Source organism: Cornus florida, unplaced genomic scaffold, assembly GCF_030987335.1.
Source record: "Cornus florida cultivar Cherokee Brave unplaced genomic scaffold, ASM3098733v1 CherokeeBrave_3.0.0_Hap2_Chr11, whole genome shotgun sequence".
NCBI classification, from domain to species: domain Eukaryota; kingdom Viridiplantae; phylum Streptophyta; class Magnoliopsida; order Cornales; family Cornaceae; genus Cornus; species Cornus florida.
In genome coordinates, this window is record NW_026775581.1 from 106712598 (window position 1) to 106726038 (window position 13441).

At 34.2% G+C, this 13441-nt stretch overlaps 2 protein-coding genes across 2 annotated transcripts; both read right to left on the bottom strand.

The window, feature by feature from the left end:
* Positions 1-315: 315 nt before the first annotated feature.
* Positions 316-2259, bottom strand: LOC132281793 (pectinesterase 3-like). Its single transcript, XM_059783461.1, has 2 exons — positions 1239-2259; positions 316-1089 (listed from the first exon to the last, which is right to left on the bottom strand). Exons 1-2 carry the CDS (start codon positions 2257-2259, stop codon positions 410-412), a joined length of 1701 nt encoding a protein of 566 aa, XP_059639444.1. The 3' UTR covers positions 316-409.
* A 9066-nt stretch (positions 2260-11325) lies between these two features.
* Positions 11326-13167, bottom strand: LOC132281797 (pectinesterase 3-like). The gene is made up of 2 exons (XM_059783464.1): positions 12138-13167; positions 11326-12008 (listed from the first exon to the last, which is right to left on the bottom strand). The coding sequence occupies exons 1-2, from the start codon at positions 13165-13167 to the stop codon at positions 11326-11328; spliced, it is 1713 nt and encodes a 570-aa protein (XP_059639447.1).
* Positions 13168-13441: the final 274 nt, after the last annotated feature.

Here is a 13441-nt window from a genome sequence, read left to right on the forward strand (position 1 = left end):
TGCATTTGCCATTGTTATGTGCCAACAATCATGCCTCCACATCCATCTATTCTAAATAAATATATATATAATAACTATATATATATATAGTTATTATATATTTTGCAGCAAATATTTCGTGACTTTATCTCAGAAAGGAAGCAATTAAAGTTGGAAGCTAGAGACAATAACTTTGTGCAATACTGTCAAAAGTAAGCTCATGAATTTAGGGAAGGGAAATATATAAGATAATGAATTTCTTTGATTAATTTGTCTTTGATAAAAAAAGACTAAATGAACTCAAGTATAACCAAAAGAGAATTTACCGACCGTTGGGAAAAAGATAAACTAAACTAGAAACCATTAAATAATAATAGTTGAACCTAATAATAACCAAAAGAATTTACTAAAAAGAGTTGCGACTCTCTCTCTATAAGGCTGGCTCATAGACCACGTGTGTTTCAGGTAGCCATTCGCTTCCCCGGAGAAAGGCTTCCACTGTGAACTTCTGGGCCTGGTCTGTTGTCAATTGGGAAGTAACTCCAGCCCATTTAACCCTTTTATCCACACTCGATCCCGGGCCGGTATTTTGGTACTCGCCGTAGAAAATGGTCTTGGGTGGTGCGACACCTTTGACCCATTCGATCCAGCCCGATGGCTGCAAGAGTGACCCAATATAGGTCTGCATTATTACCGCGGTGGAGTAATCCTTCCAAGGCCTGCCAAGGTATGTTGGGACTGTGACCTTGTCCAGAGGGCTGATGTTACACTTTTGAATAGAAATGCCCGAGTTCATATTATCTTCTTTCTTTCCCTGAGCTGTTATGGTCACATATTGGTTCTCCATGGGCTGCCTGGGCTGGATTTTGCAGTTCTGGAAGACAACTGCGGCATTTCCGAATATGAAGTCGACGGTGCCGGTTATGTCACAGTCGCGGTAGAATTGACGGTTGGAATGGGCGTACAGAGTGTCCTGGAAGGCATCAAAGGAGCACCTGTAGAACACAGACGAATCGGAACTTGACCTAAAGGCAACAGCCTGGTGCTTCTGTGGCCCTGCTGTGTTCTGGAAGGTAATGTCCCTTGCAAAGAAACCCTTTCCCTCAACAGCTGATAGTCACACAGCAATTTATGTTATTATGGCCGGCCATATAATGTGCGACAATGCAATTAAACCATAATAGTAAATAATTCAATGATGGGGAATATAATACAATATATAAATAAATAAAAACTATAGTTAGGAAGTGAGAAACTACCAAAGGTGGCTGTATGGAAGGTCGCAGTCCCATCCATAAAGTTGGTGCTGCCGGAGATGATGGTCTTTCCCTTGCCGTCTCCGTAAATCATCACATTCCACATAGACTTCTCCACTTTCACATTCTCCACATACTTTCCCGCCTTCACATATATCACAAACCTCGTCTTTGACTTCTCCGGAATCATAGCCACCGCCTCTGTGATCGTTTTCACATCTCCACTGCCGTCCTGCGCCACCGTCACACTCGGCGTCAGTTTCGTCTCCTGCAGCAGCCTCCAGTTACCGGAGTTCACCCACCCTGGAATTCCCAGAAGCTTCCGATGAGCCGGAATGTTTAAATCCGAAAGAATACCCAAAACCTTAGTCACAATCGCCAAACTATTGCTCGAAAATTCGACCGAGTTTTTTATCAAACCGTTCAATTCATTGTACAGAGTGGTGGCAGTTGTGGAGTTCAATTCTTGTAGAGCGTCCAAGCAAGTGTCGTGATATGTAAGTGCCGAGGTCAACCATGTCCTCGCGTCCTCAATTCTGGACGGCGACAGCAATTTCTCACCGTCGTTCACCGCCATTAATGATATGGAATCGTTGAGGCTATCGACAGCGTCTTCAAACACGCTCCGACAAACAATCAACGCTTTCTTGGCTCGTTCGTCGCTGATCTTGGAGATCAATGTATCAGGCAATGAAGACACCTTCACGAGCTCGTTGAGAGCCACGTGCAGAGACAGCTTGAAGATCTCTTTGGGGTCGGTGGTGGGGTTGGAAGCTTCCAGAGCTGAAATGCTCTTGAAGCAAGAATCTGGGTACTGGGTCACGTTACAAACCGCCTTGATAGACGCAGAAGGTGTCATCGGGGAAGCAGAGACTCCGTCGGAATTGGAGTTGGACTTGTTAACCTTACCAAGGACGACGCCGATGCTGATGATGGCCACTATAACGAGGACGGCGGCGGCTCCGACGCAGGTCTTTCGCCGGAATACCTTGCCGTAGGCTTTGATGGACTTGATTGAGTCCATACTGGTGAGAGAGAAGAATGTGGTTTGTGTAGAGATAGAGGGAAGGAAGATGGCTGTGGAAGAATGAGCAGTGTTGGTGTGCTTTTATAGGAGGTGAGTGATGAGAGAGAAACAAAGGGGACTCCTTATTTCCATTAATAAAACAACACTAAGGAAACTCTAATCATATGGTATGTATATTTCATAGACAAAAATACCTCCCTTCCTTCTTTTAATTAAGACGAAAATGGAAAATATAAAAATTAAAAAAAAAATTAGATGAGAATACGTATTAATGTGTCAAATTAATAAAAATAATTCCCAGTCAGAAAAATGTATGTTCCACGTATTCCTTTAAAAATTATTAGTCCCCATAAGCCATACTTAAATTTTGAGACGGAGGGAGTAAATTTTTTAAGAAAGTGATAGCGAGAAATTATTAGATGGTTCTGGTCTATTGACACTTGGCGGACTAATCCAATGAAAATCTCCAATCATAAAACTTTGTAATTTATTAATATATTTTTGTTAAACTATTTTTTCAATTGGAGAGTTAATTTCTCAGTGATAACCGGAATCGAGCCAATGTATGGCTAGGTGGCCACATGCCACGGCCCCACCATTATGTGGTATTTTTCTTATTTTTTTCTATACATACGAAAAGTTTTATACCATGTTCCCTAAATATTTTTGTTTCTAAAATTATCTCTTAACTTTTTGTTTAAATTCTCTTTTATTCTTCAAATTTTTTTAAAAGAATTATTTATTATTTATTTTTTTCCTCTTCAAGTTCTATCATTTATCTTTCCTTTTTCTTTTTCTACTTCTAAAAATTCTTCTTTTTAACATACATATTTGAATAATTTTCTTCTTTTTATTTTATATTTTATATTTGCCACACACACACACACACACACACACACACACACACATATATATATATATATATATATATATATATTAGTGATCTCTTGCTCCCTCTGGTCACAATAGAAATCCACCTATATTCTTTCCTTTTAATACAAAACTACTATTACTATTTCCAGTTTCTAAATTTAATATTTACCAATATTACTAATTACAATAATAAAAGGTAATTATCAAAAAAAAAAAACTTAATTATACGTATCCTTTTAAAACCTGTTTTTTATATGTATCTCTTGTAGTTATTTGTTTGAGAGAAATAATTTCTAGCGGTGAATAGGATTTTTTTTTTTTAGTAATTACCTTTTTATTGTTGTAATTAGTGGTATTGGGGTAAAATATTATATTTATAAACTAGAAACAGTAATAGAGGTTTTGTATTAAAAAGAAAGAATATTGGTGGGTTTCTATCTAACTGTTAATTTTCCTTCAAGAAAATTTTCTAGTGTTCGTTAGATAGAGACGTGATTTACACTTTCCATCTTTTTTTGGCAATTAATTTTTATTGTTGTAATTATTGATATTGGTAAATATTAAATTTGGAAACTAGAAATAGTAATAGTTATTTTGTATTCAAAAGAAATAATATACGTGGATTCAAAATTAGATCTTCTTACTCAAGGAAGAGATCACTACTATATATATTGCACAATTATATTTTATATAGTAGTGATCTCTTGCTTAAGAAAATTTATCCGCACTTTCTATAGAGACCATTAGATCTAATTTAACTCGATAGAAACCTACCTATATTCTTTCATTTTAATACAAAACTACCATCACTGTATCTAATTTCCAAATTGAATACTCCGTATTTACCAATACCACTAATTACAACAATAAAAGGTAATTACCAAAAAATATATATATAAAAAACTCTTCGTTTTTGAAAATCACATCTCTCTCAAACAAAGACCTATAAGAATATTTTCTCATCCTCCATACAAATTGATTTTGCAAGTTCTTTATATCCTTTCTCCCGCTTTAATCTTAAGTTCTAATTCTTACAAAACTGCCACAAACTATTCCCTAAATCGTTTAGCAATTTCATACACAACAAGGAAATTAAACTACCGACATATGAAACATCTCAAATTTATTTTTTTTTGCACAAAACTTTATCCCATAAATTTCAATGGATTAAATTTATATTTTTAATTTTTATTTGTCCCTTGTAGTTATTTGTTTGTAATTTTCAGAGGTAAAGATGTTTCAATTTTTTTTTGGGTAATTATATTTTATTGTTGTAATTAGTGGTATTGGTAAATATTAAATTTAAAAACTATAAATAGTAACAGTGGTTTTGTATTAAGTTAGATTATTAGATTTAATGGTCACTATATAAAATACGAATGAATTTTCTTACTCCACGAAAAGTAAAAGATCACTTACTCAAATATAAATCATATTTTATATTTATCATATTTATATAATAATCGGACTTTAAAACAATTTCCTTTAAGAAGAATTTGAACCAATAATTTTACTTTATAGTGAATGATTCGACCACTTAATCAATCTTTGTGGTTAAAAATAAAAAGAGATTTCTAACTGAAATATTTTGTTACACTTTTACAAGTTAATTCAGTAAAAAAAATAAATAAATAAGGAAAGAATATAAGAAAGAAAGTAACATTGTGCTTGGAATGTTAGGATTTAGGGGGATTTCGAATTTAAAATGGAATTTTTAGTGTTTCGATTCAATTGTATAAGATTTGGAATACAAAAAAGATGGATCCTCTGTGGTATCCGGTACATGCTGTACCCGGAACCGACGTAGTTTTATAAAGTAACTCAATATAGTGACCGGTTTTTTTTTTCCTTCTCCAGTGAACTTGCTCTAATATGTTACTGTAAATATTAAGGTAAAGTAAATATATGCAGAGAAAATATAGACAAAGACACCTCTTGAAGATTCAAAAATGGATAAAGATATCCCTTTACATGAAAAATTGACCAAATTACCCTTTGACGGTATATGAGACTTTTTTAACTTTACCATTTAATAAATTTGACCATTCTACCCTTATGAACAATTTATGCATAAAAAAAAGTAAAAGAAAAAACTTTATATTGTTCACTTTTTTTTTTTTTTTTAAATGTAGACGTCTAAAATGATTTTTTGATCCAATACATATATTTCAAAGAAATTATATTTTGTTATTACTTCTTTTCTTTTCTTTTTCTTTTTTATTTTTAAATTAAGATGCTTAATTCTTTTATCTAAAAAAATTAAACCAATCTCTTTTCCTTAAAAATAATAAATATGATATCACTATAACTTTATGCATCTTAAATTATATATTAAATATTATGCATTTCTCAACATAAAAGGGGAAAAAAATAATAAAACAAAGGAAAAAGAAAAAAAAAAGGCATGCATAAAGTTAAGATGCATAAAGTTATATTAATACCTATTTTCTTTTATGTTGGGAAATGTATAATATTTGATATATAATTTAAGATGTATAAAGTTATACTGGTACCATATTTTTTATTTTTAAAGAAAAGAGATTGGTTTAATTTTTTTAGATGAAAGAATCAAATATCTTAATTTAAAAAAAGAAAAAAAAAGAAAAGAAGTAATAACAAAATATAATTTATTTGAAATATATGTATTGGATCAAAAAATTATTTTAGACGTCTACATTTTTAAGAAGTTGGGACATTTATAAAAAAAAAAAAAAGAGTGAATATTGGTCTAATTTATTAAATTGTAAAGTTAAAAAAGTCTCCTAAACGGTTAAAGGGTAATTTGATCAATTTATCATGTAAAGGGGTGTCTTTGTCTACAAAAGAGGTAAGTTTCCTCTGAATGTCCTTTTGCCAATTCTCAAGGGATGTGATTGTATTTTACCCTTAAATATTATATTAAATGTGTTATATATATATATATATGTGTGTGTGTGTGTGTGTGTGTCTGTGTGTGTGCACACACACAGAGAGATACCAAAAATCTTCTTGTACATATTTATTTATTGAGGATGGCTCCAACAAAAATCAGTGTTAATTTTCTAAGAACAGCATCACTAATTTTTTAATCCCAGAACAAGTAATAAAATTTTGATAAAAATAAAAGATGTCTCAATCTCAAAATACATATAAATAATGGATAAATATCTTCTTCTTTTTTTACATTTTCACAAAAGTTGATAATAAAAAATAAAATCTACTGTGGTGAAAAATATCGAAACAACATAAATATAGAGGTTAAAACAAAATTACACGTATTTGTACAAATATTTATTGCCAATACTATGAATTCATATTGGCCCAGTAAAATCAATTTGAACAAATTTCAATTCTTTTAACCGAACTTAACTTGAAATTCACAACAATACTTATAACTATTTTCACCGCCACTAAACCCACATTTCAACACACTTGTTGCTACTAAAATCTTTAATTGGAATCAAGTTTAATTTTTTTATTTTTTTACCTCAACTCATTTAATCTTGTTTTCACCACATTTATTATTCAACTCAACACATTTAAATCTTGTTCTCACCATATTTATTCTTACCTTCAACGCCCTTAAATATTATACTCAACACATTTATTCTTTATCTCAACACTCTAAAATCTTATTTTCACTACATTTATTCTTCAACTCAACTCAACTCACTTCAATCTAAATCTTGAATAAAGGGCGTTGAGTTGAAGAATAAAGGTGGTGAGAAGAAGATTTAAGGGTATTGAGTTAAAGAATAAAGGTGATGAGAATCAGATTTAAGGGTGTTGAGTTGAAGAATAAATGTGGTGGGAACCAGATTTAAGGGTATAAATGTATTGAGAAGAAGATTTAAGGGCATTGAGTTGAAGAATAGATGTGGTGAGAACCAGATTTAAGGGCGTTGAGTCGAAGAATAAAGGTGGTGAGAAAAAGATTTAAGGGTGTTTAGTTGAAGAATAAATGTGGTGAGAAAATGGTTTAAGGGTGTTGAATTGAAGAAAAAATGTGGTGAGAATCAATTTTAAGGACGTTAGAGTTGAAGAATAAAAGTGTTGAGAAGAAGATTTAAGGGTGTTGAGTTGAAAATAAATGTGGTGAGAATCAGATTTAAGTGCATTGAGTTGAAGAATAAATGTGGTGAAAAGAAGATTTAAGGTCGTTGAGTTGAGAATAAATGTGGTGTGAACCAATTTTAAGGACGCTAGAGTTAAAGAATAATGGTGTTGGGAAGAAGATTTAAGGATGTTGAGTTGAAGAATAAAGGTGTTGGAAAGAAGATTTAAGGGTGTTGAGTTGAAGAATAAATGTGGTGAGAACCAAATTTAAGGGCGTTGAATTGAAGAATAAATGTGGGGAGAAAAAGATTTAAGGGCGTTGAATTGAAGAATAAATATGGTGAGAACCAATTTTAAGGGTGTAAGGGTTGAAGAATAAAGGTGTTGAGAAGAAGATTTAAGAGTGTTGAGTTGAATAATAAAGGTGTTGAGTTGAAGATTTAAAGGTGTTGAGTTGAATAATAAAGGCGTTGAGAAAAAAATTTAAAGGTGTTGAGTTGAAGAATAAATGTGGTGAGAACCAATTTTAAAGGTGTTGAGAATAAGATTTACGGGTATTGAATTGAAGAATAAAGGTAATGAGAAAAAAAGATTTAAGGGTGTTGAATTGAAAAATAAATATGGTGAGAACCATATTTACAGATATTGAGTTAAAGAATTAAGAATAAGATTTAAGGTGGTTTAGTTGAAGAATGAATGTGGTGAGAACCAAATAATATGATTTAAGAGCATTGAGTTGAATAGTAAATATGGTGAGAACCAAATTTAAGGGCCGACAATGAAACGCAGAATAAATGTGTGGATGGTCAGATTTAAGGGCGTTGAGTTGAAGAATAAACGTTGTGAGAATAAGATTTAAAGACGTTAAATTGAATAATAATTATGGTGAGAACCAAATTTAAGGGCGAGTTAGATAATATATGTAGTTAGAATCAGATTTAAGGGTTATTGAGTTAAAGAATATACAGGGAAAAACAAAATTTAAGAGCATTGAGTTGAATAATAAATGTGGTGGCAGCACTTTTAAATATATTGAGTTGAAGAATAAACAGGTTTGTGAATCAAATTTAAGAGAGATAGAATAGAAGAATAAATGTGGTGAATATGATTTAATGGCATTGCGATAAAAGAATAAATATGGTCAGGTTATGAATGTTGTAACAAATGAGGAGAAAAAAATTTCAAGAGCTCCCCTTTTGTATTTTGAGATATCGAAATCCATGGACAAGTAGGCGCAATAGACTCCTAATGCATGTGAAATTGAGTACCGTGTTCCTTCACATTCACAATCTTACCAAACACCAGAACTGTATTTTGCACCAAATTTCACCAAAAAATTGAAGACCATAACAAATTTTAATATCAATATACACCATGTCTCCTCTTATGTTTAATTTCTTAAAATCTTTTTCAATTACTTCATCCGATATAAGTTTTGGTCGTCCTTTTTGTTGCTTCCCTTCTAGGCAAACAAATCTTCCTCTTCTAACCAATGGATGCTTGGTCTATGCCGTGTATGAGTTTACCACCCAAGTCTTCTTTCTCTAATGTTATTAGTAGTAACACTATTATTAGCCTAACATGACAATCAAAATTTTGGAGAAAATTAGCACTTGACTATATAGCATACATTTAATAGCTCAGAAAGCTTATAACTAGCCATAAGCTAACCGTACCTGAACAAACCGTGAGTTTAAATTCTGTCCAAAATGGCCGGATGGTCACATAGTGCAAGAACCTAATATAAGTGTGACCATAATTAGAAAGTGCTTAAGAAAGTGAGGAACAATATTCAGGCAACAGATCAACCTCCTAGTTCAGGTGTTGTGTTCAATCTTCAACAATTCAGATTTCTTCATCAATCTATCAAGAAATAAGAGGTTATGAAACATGGTTTTCAAGGTTTAATGAGAAGGAATTGTTAGTTAATCATATCCTAAACCTAAAAGTGCCCAAAAAAGTACCAAACTGCCTGCATCCAAGTATGCATTTAAAGCTAAAATTGTAAAAACAAAAACAAAGAGAAACAAGAGTACCTCATCGAAGGGATGAGAGCCTGGCTTTGCTTGTAATTCTTCCCGCAATCTCTGTGACAACACATCGCATAGAGTACCCCAATAAGCTGAATATATTGTAGAAATTACATGATAAGATGCAGCATATCCAAATACTTAACCCTCAAATTAATTTCTCTAGGGGCAGCCTTTGTTGTGAGTGTATGTCGTTGACTATGCAGAGTCCATGAAATCATGAAAATTAGTTTTACAGATTCTAGTTATCACGTTTTAGGTATCTTACCTTCGCCACGGTGACAATCTCACCACGAACAGCATACTCACACTTCAAGACCTGGAATAAAAGGAAAAATAGGTGATGAAGATGTACAGAATCACTATAAATTCAGTAAGCAGAACTAGTTAGAAAAATCAGGACCAAAACCAGATAATTAAGTCCTTGTTCAACAAGCTTAATCCATTAGATTAAACAGAGACCTTTGTTAGAAAATGCTTAGACTCGATCACAAGTATCGAGAATTGGTAAAGAAATTCAAAATTTTCTATAGCACTCAAAAGAGGCGGCTTCATCCCCATAACATGTGTCATTCCGGTAGCAAGCTTGGAATCACTTCCTCAATTCTCAGTTTGCTCAATATGCCAGCCCACCAACTACACCTATCATGGCTTTTAGGACATCAGTTAGTGGGGGAACTGTTCTCTCTGTAATCTCTCTCTTGATGTATAAATCATATACTTTCTTCTCCTGTTAATAGGAAACTATACCTCTATTGCAGCAACATGTTCCATTCAAATTGAAATTTAACTGTCACATCTTCCAAGGCATTTTTAGGCCCGAATTTAAAGGGTTCGGGCACCATAAGTTTAAATGCTCCACGTGTCCGCACATAAGATTGCACTTATAAGTTTCATTTTGACTTTATTTTGCTTGGGTAATCTTTATTACCAAAAGATAAATGGTGGTACACATGGGTTAAATTGATTTAGATTATGCAGAAAACTAATATTATTTCAAAGGATTCAAAAAATTTAAAGTCAATTTATTTTGATAAGAGTCCTAAATTAGTTTGTGAAATATCAGATTATATCTAATTAATTTTATGAATTAAATTTTCATAAGCAGCCTAATAGTTTTAAATTTTCTTTCATCCCGATGTGAAATTAAGATGAACATCCAAACATATCCCAGATGGTACACAATGGCCGATAAAAAAATGCTGTCATAGTATGCTTTTTGGTTGGTCAAATTGTTTATTTTCACTTCCTTTTGCAGCATGTGAATAGTATTTCTAATGGAATTTCAACAACAGACCTTTCAACTAAAAAAATCAATAGTAACATGAGTATTAAATCAATAGTAAAGAAAGAAAAAAAATAAAAATGGCTAGATTTAGGGTTAAGAAGAGTATAATATATATATATATTATAGGTAGGAACACATCACATCAAATTCAGGGATAATGTGAACACTCCTAAGTAGTTAATAAAGTTTTAGGCAATATTACATGGACATAAGCATGGGTCAAGATTTGGACACATGGTATTGAAGTTACAAAATCTCCAAATTTATTGACATACAAAATAAATAAATAAAGGAAATAACGTTTTTGTATCATACAGTGATCAAATTGATTGGAGTTTCATTTTTCAGTAATAGTGTAACAAGCAAAACATAATAAGAGAATTGTTTTATGTAAAATTTTTATATTAAGATCCTGTTTGTTTGAGAGTAAAATATTTTTCTTGTAAAATGTTTTTTTATGTAATACTTTTTTATGTAGAATGTTTTCTTTATTTTTTATTTTTCAATATTTGGTAAAGATTTTAATTTAAAATAATGATAAGAAAACCAAAACAAGTCTGGCTTTATCATAGAATGCAACAAGTGAGTTATTATTATCATTATTAATATTAATAATGATAATAATGATGACAAAAATATATATATAATAATAAAAGCAGATTTATGGTTGTTGTTAAAGAAGAAATTGGGCTGATACTTCTAGCCCCATAATAGGTATAGGGCTTATTGGCTATTATTAATAATAATAATAATAGTTGAACCTAATAATAATCAAACCCCACAAAAGTTTTATTTATGTCCCTATGATGTGATAACTAAAAAGAGTTGCAACTCTCTCTATAAGCCTGGCTCATAGAACACGTATTTTGCAGGCAGCCAATGGCTTCCCTGGAGAAGGGCTTCCACTGTGTACATCTTGGCCTGGTCTATTGTCAAATTTTTATTATATCCAGCCCATTTAACCCTATCAGTTGTATTCGCTCCCAGGCCGAAATTATTGAACTCGCCGTAGAAAATGGTCTTGGGTGGTGCGGCACCACCTTTGACCCATTCGATCCAGCCCGATCTGTTCACGAATGACCCAATATAGGTCTGCATTATTACCGTGATGGCGTGATCCTTCCAAGGCCTGCCAAGGTATGTTTGGGCAGTGAGCTTGTCCAGGGGGGTGATGCTACACTTTTGAATAGAAATGCCTGATTTCATATTAGGATCGGTATGTCCGGCAGCTGTTATGGTCACATATTGATTCTCCATGGGCTGCCTGGGCTGGATTTTGCAGTTCTGGAAGACAACTGTGGCGTGTCCGAATATGAAGTCGACGGTTCCGGTTATGTCACAGTCGCGGTAGAATTGAACTTTGGAATGGGCGTAGAGAGTGTCCTGGAAGCCATCAAAGGAGCACCTGTAGAACACAGAGTGATTGGAACTTGACCTAAGGGCAACAGCTTGGTCCTTCTGTGGCCCAGCTGTGTTCTCGAAGGTAATGTCCTTTGCAAAGAAGCCCCTTCCGTCAGCACCTGATAATCACATACCAAACACTCGGTAACTTAGTTTTCATAATTTGTTGTGGCATTTTTGTTTTTCTCAAGATGGGAATTATATAAATAAAAAAACGGAAAAACTATAGTTAGGAAGTGAGAAGCTACCAAAGGTGGCTGAACTGAAGGTCGTAATCCCATGGCCATCCTTAACGTTCACGCTGTCGGAGATGATGGTCTTTCCCTTGCCATCGCCGTAAATCATCACATTCCACATGTACTTCTCCACTGTCACATTCTCCATATACTTTCCCGCCTTAACATATATCACAAACCTCGTCTTTGACTTCACCGGAATCCTCGCCACCGCCTCTTTGATCGTTTTCACATCTCCACTGCCGTCCTGCGCCACCGTCACACTCGGCGTCAGTTTCGTCTCCTGCAGCAGCCTCCGGTCACCGGCGCTCACCCACTCTGGAAATCCCAGAAGCTTCCGACCTGCAGCCGGAATGTTGTAATCCGAAAGAGTCCCCAAAACCTTGGTCACAATCGCCAAACTATTGCTCGAAAATTCGACCGAATTTTCGATCAAACCGTTCACTTCATGGTACAAAGTGGTGGCGTTCACTTCTTGTAGACCGTCCAAGCAAGAGTCGAGATATGCAAGTGCCGCGGACAACCATGTCCTGGCGTCCTCAATTGTGAACGGCGACAGCAATTTCTCGCCGTCGTTCTCCGCCATTAATGATATCGTATCGTTGAGACTATCGACAGCGTCTTCAAACACTCTCCGACAAACAATCAACGCTTTCTTGGCTGGTTCGTCGCTGATCTTGGAGATCAATGTGTCAGGCAACGCAGACACCTTCACGAGCTCGTTGAGAGCCACGTGCAGAGACAGCTTGAAGATCTCTTTGGGGTCGGTGGTGGGGTTGGAAGCTTCCAGAGCTGAAATGCTCTTGAAGCAAGAATCTGGGTACAGGGTCACGTTACACACCGCCTTGATAGACGCAGAAGGTGTCTTCGGAGAAGCAGAGACTCCGTTGGAATTGGAGTTCTTCTTAACACCATAGATGACGCCGATGATGAGAACCCCTAGAACGAGGGAGCCGACTGTGATGATGGTCTTTCGCCAGAATGCTTGCTTGTCGTGTTCGTCGACCTTGCAGTAGGCTTTGATGGACTTGATTGGGTCCATACTGGTGAGAGAAAGAGAATAATGTGGTTTGTGTAGAGATAGGTTGAAGGAAGAATAAGCAGTGTTGGTGTGCTTTTATAGGAGGTGAGTGATGGGAGAGAGACACAAAGGGACCCGTTCTTCTTCGTACCTTCCATGCTCAGATGGTGACTAATTGATTTGATGTAACCTTCCATTAATAAAACAATACTAATTAAGGAAACTTTAATCACATAGTAGGTATATTTCATAGACAAAAATACCTCATTTCATTTTATTTTTATTTTTATTTTTA

Bases quoted from the DNA above. Each gene is read 5' to 3' on its own strand.
- LOC132281793 (XM_059783461.1), bottom strand. From the start codon at position 2,259: ATGGACTCAATCAAGTCCATCAAAGCCTACGGCAAGGTATTCCGGCGA. The intron at 1,090-1,238 runs GTAGTTTCTCAC...TGTGACTATCAG, and splicing joins CTTCCATACAGCCACCTTTG to CTGTTGAGGGAAAGGGTTTC.
- LOC132281797 (XM_059783464.1), bottom strand. From the start codon at position 13,167: ATGGACCCAATCAAGTCCATCAAAGCCTACTGCAAGGTCGACGAACAC. The intron at 12,009-12,137 runs GTAGCTTCTCAC...TGTGATTATCAG, and splicing joins CTTCAGTTCAGCCACCTTTG to GTGCTGACGGAAGGGGCTTC.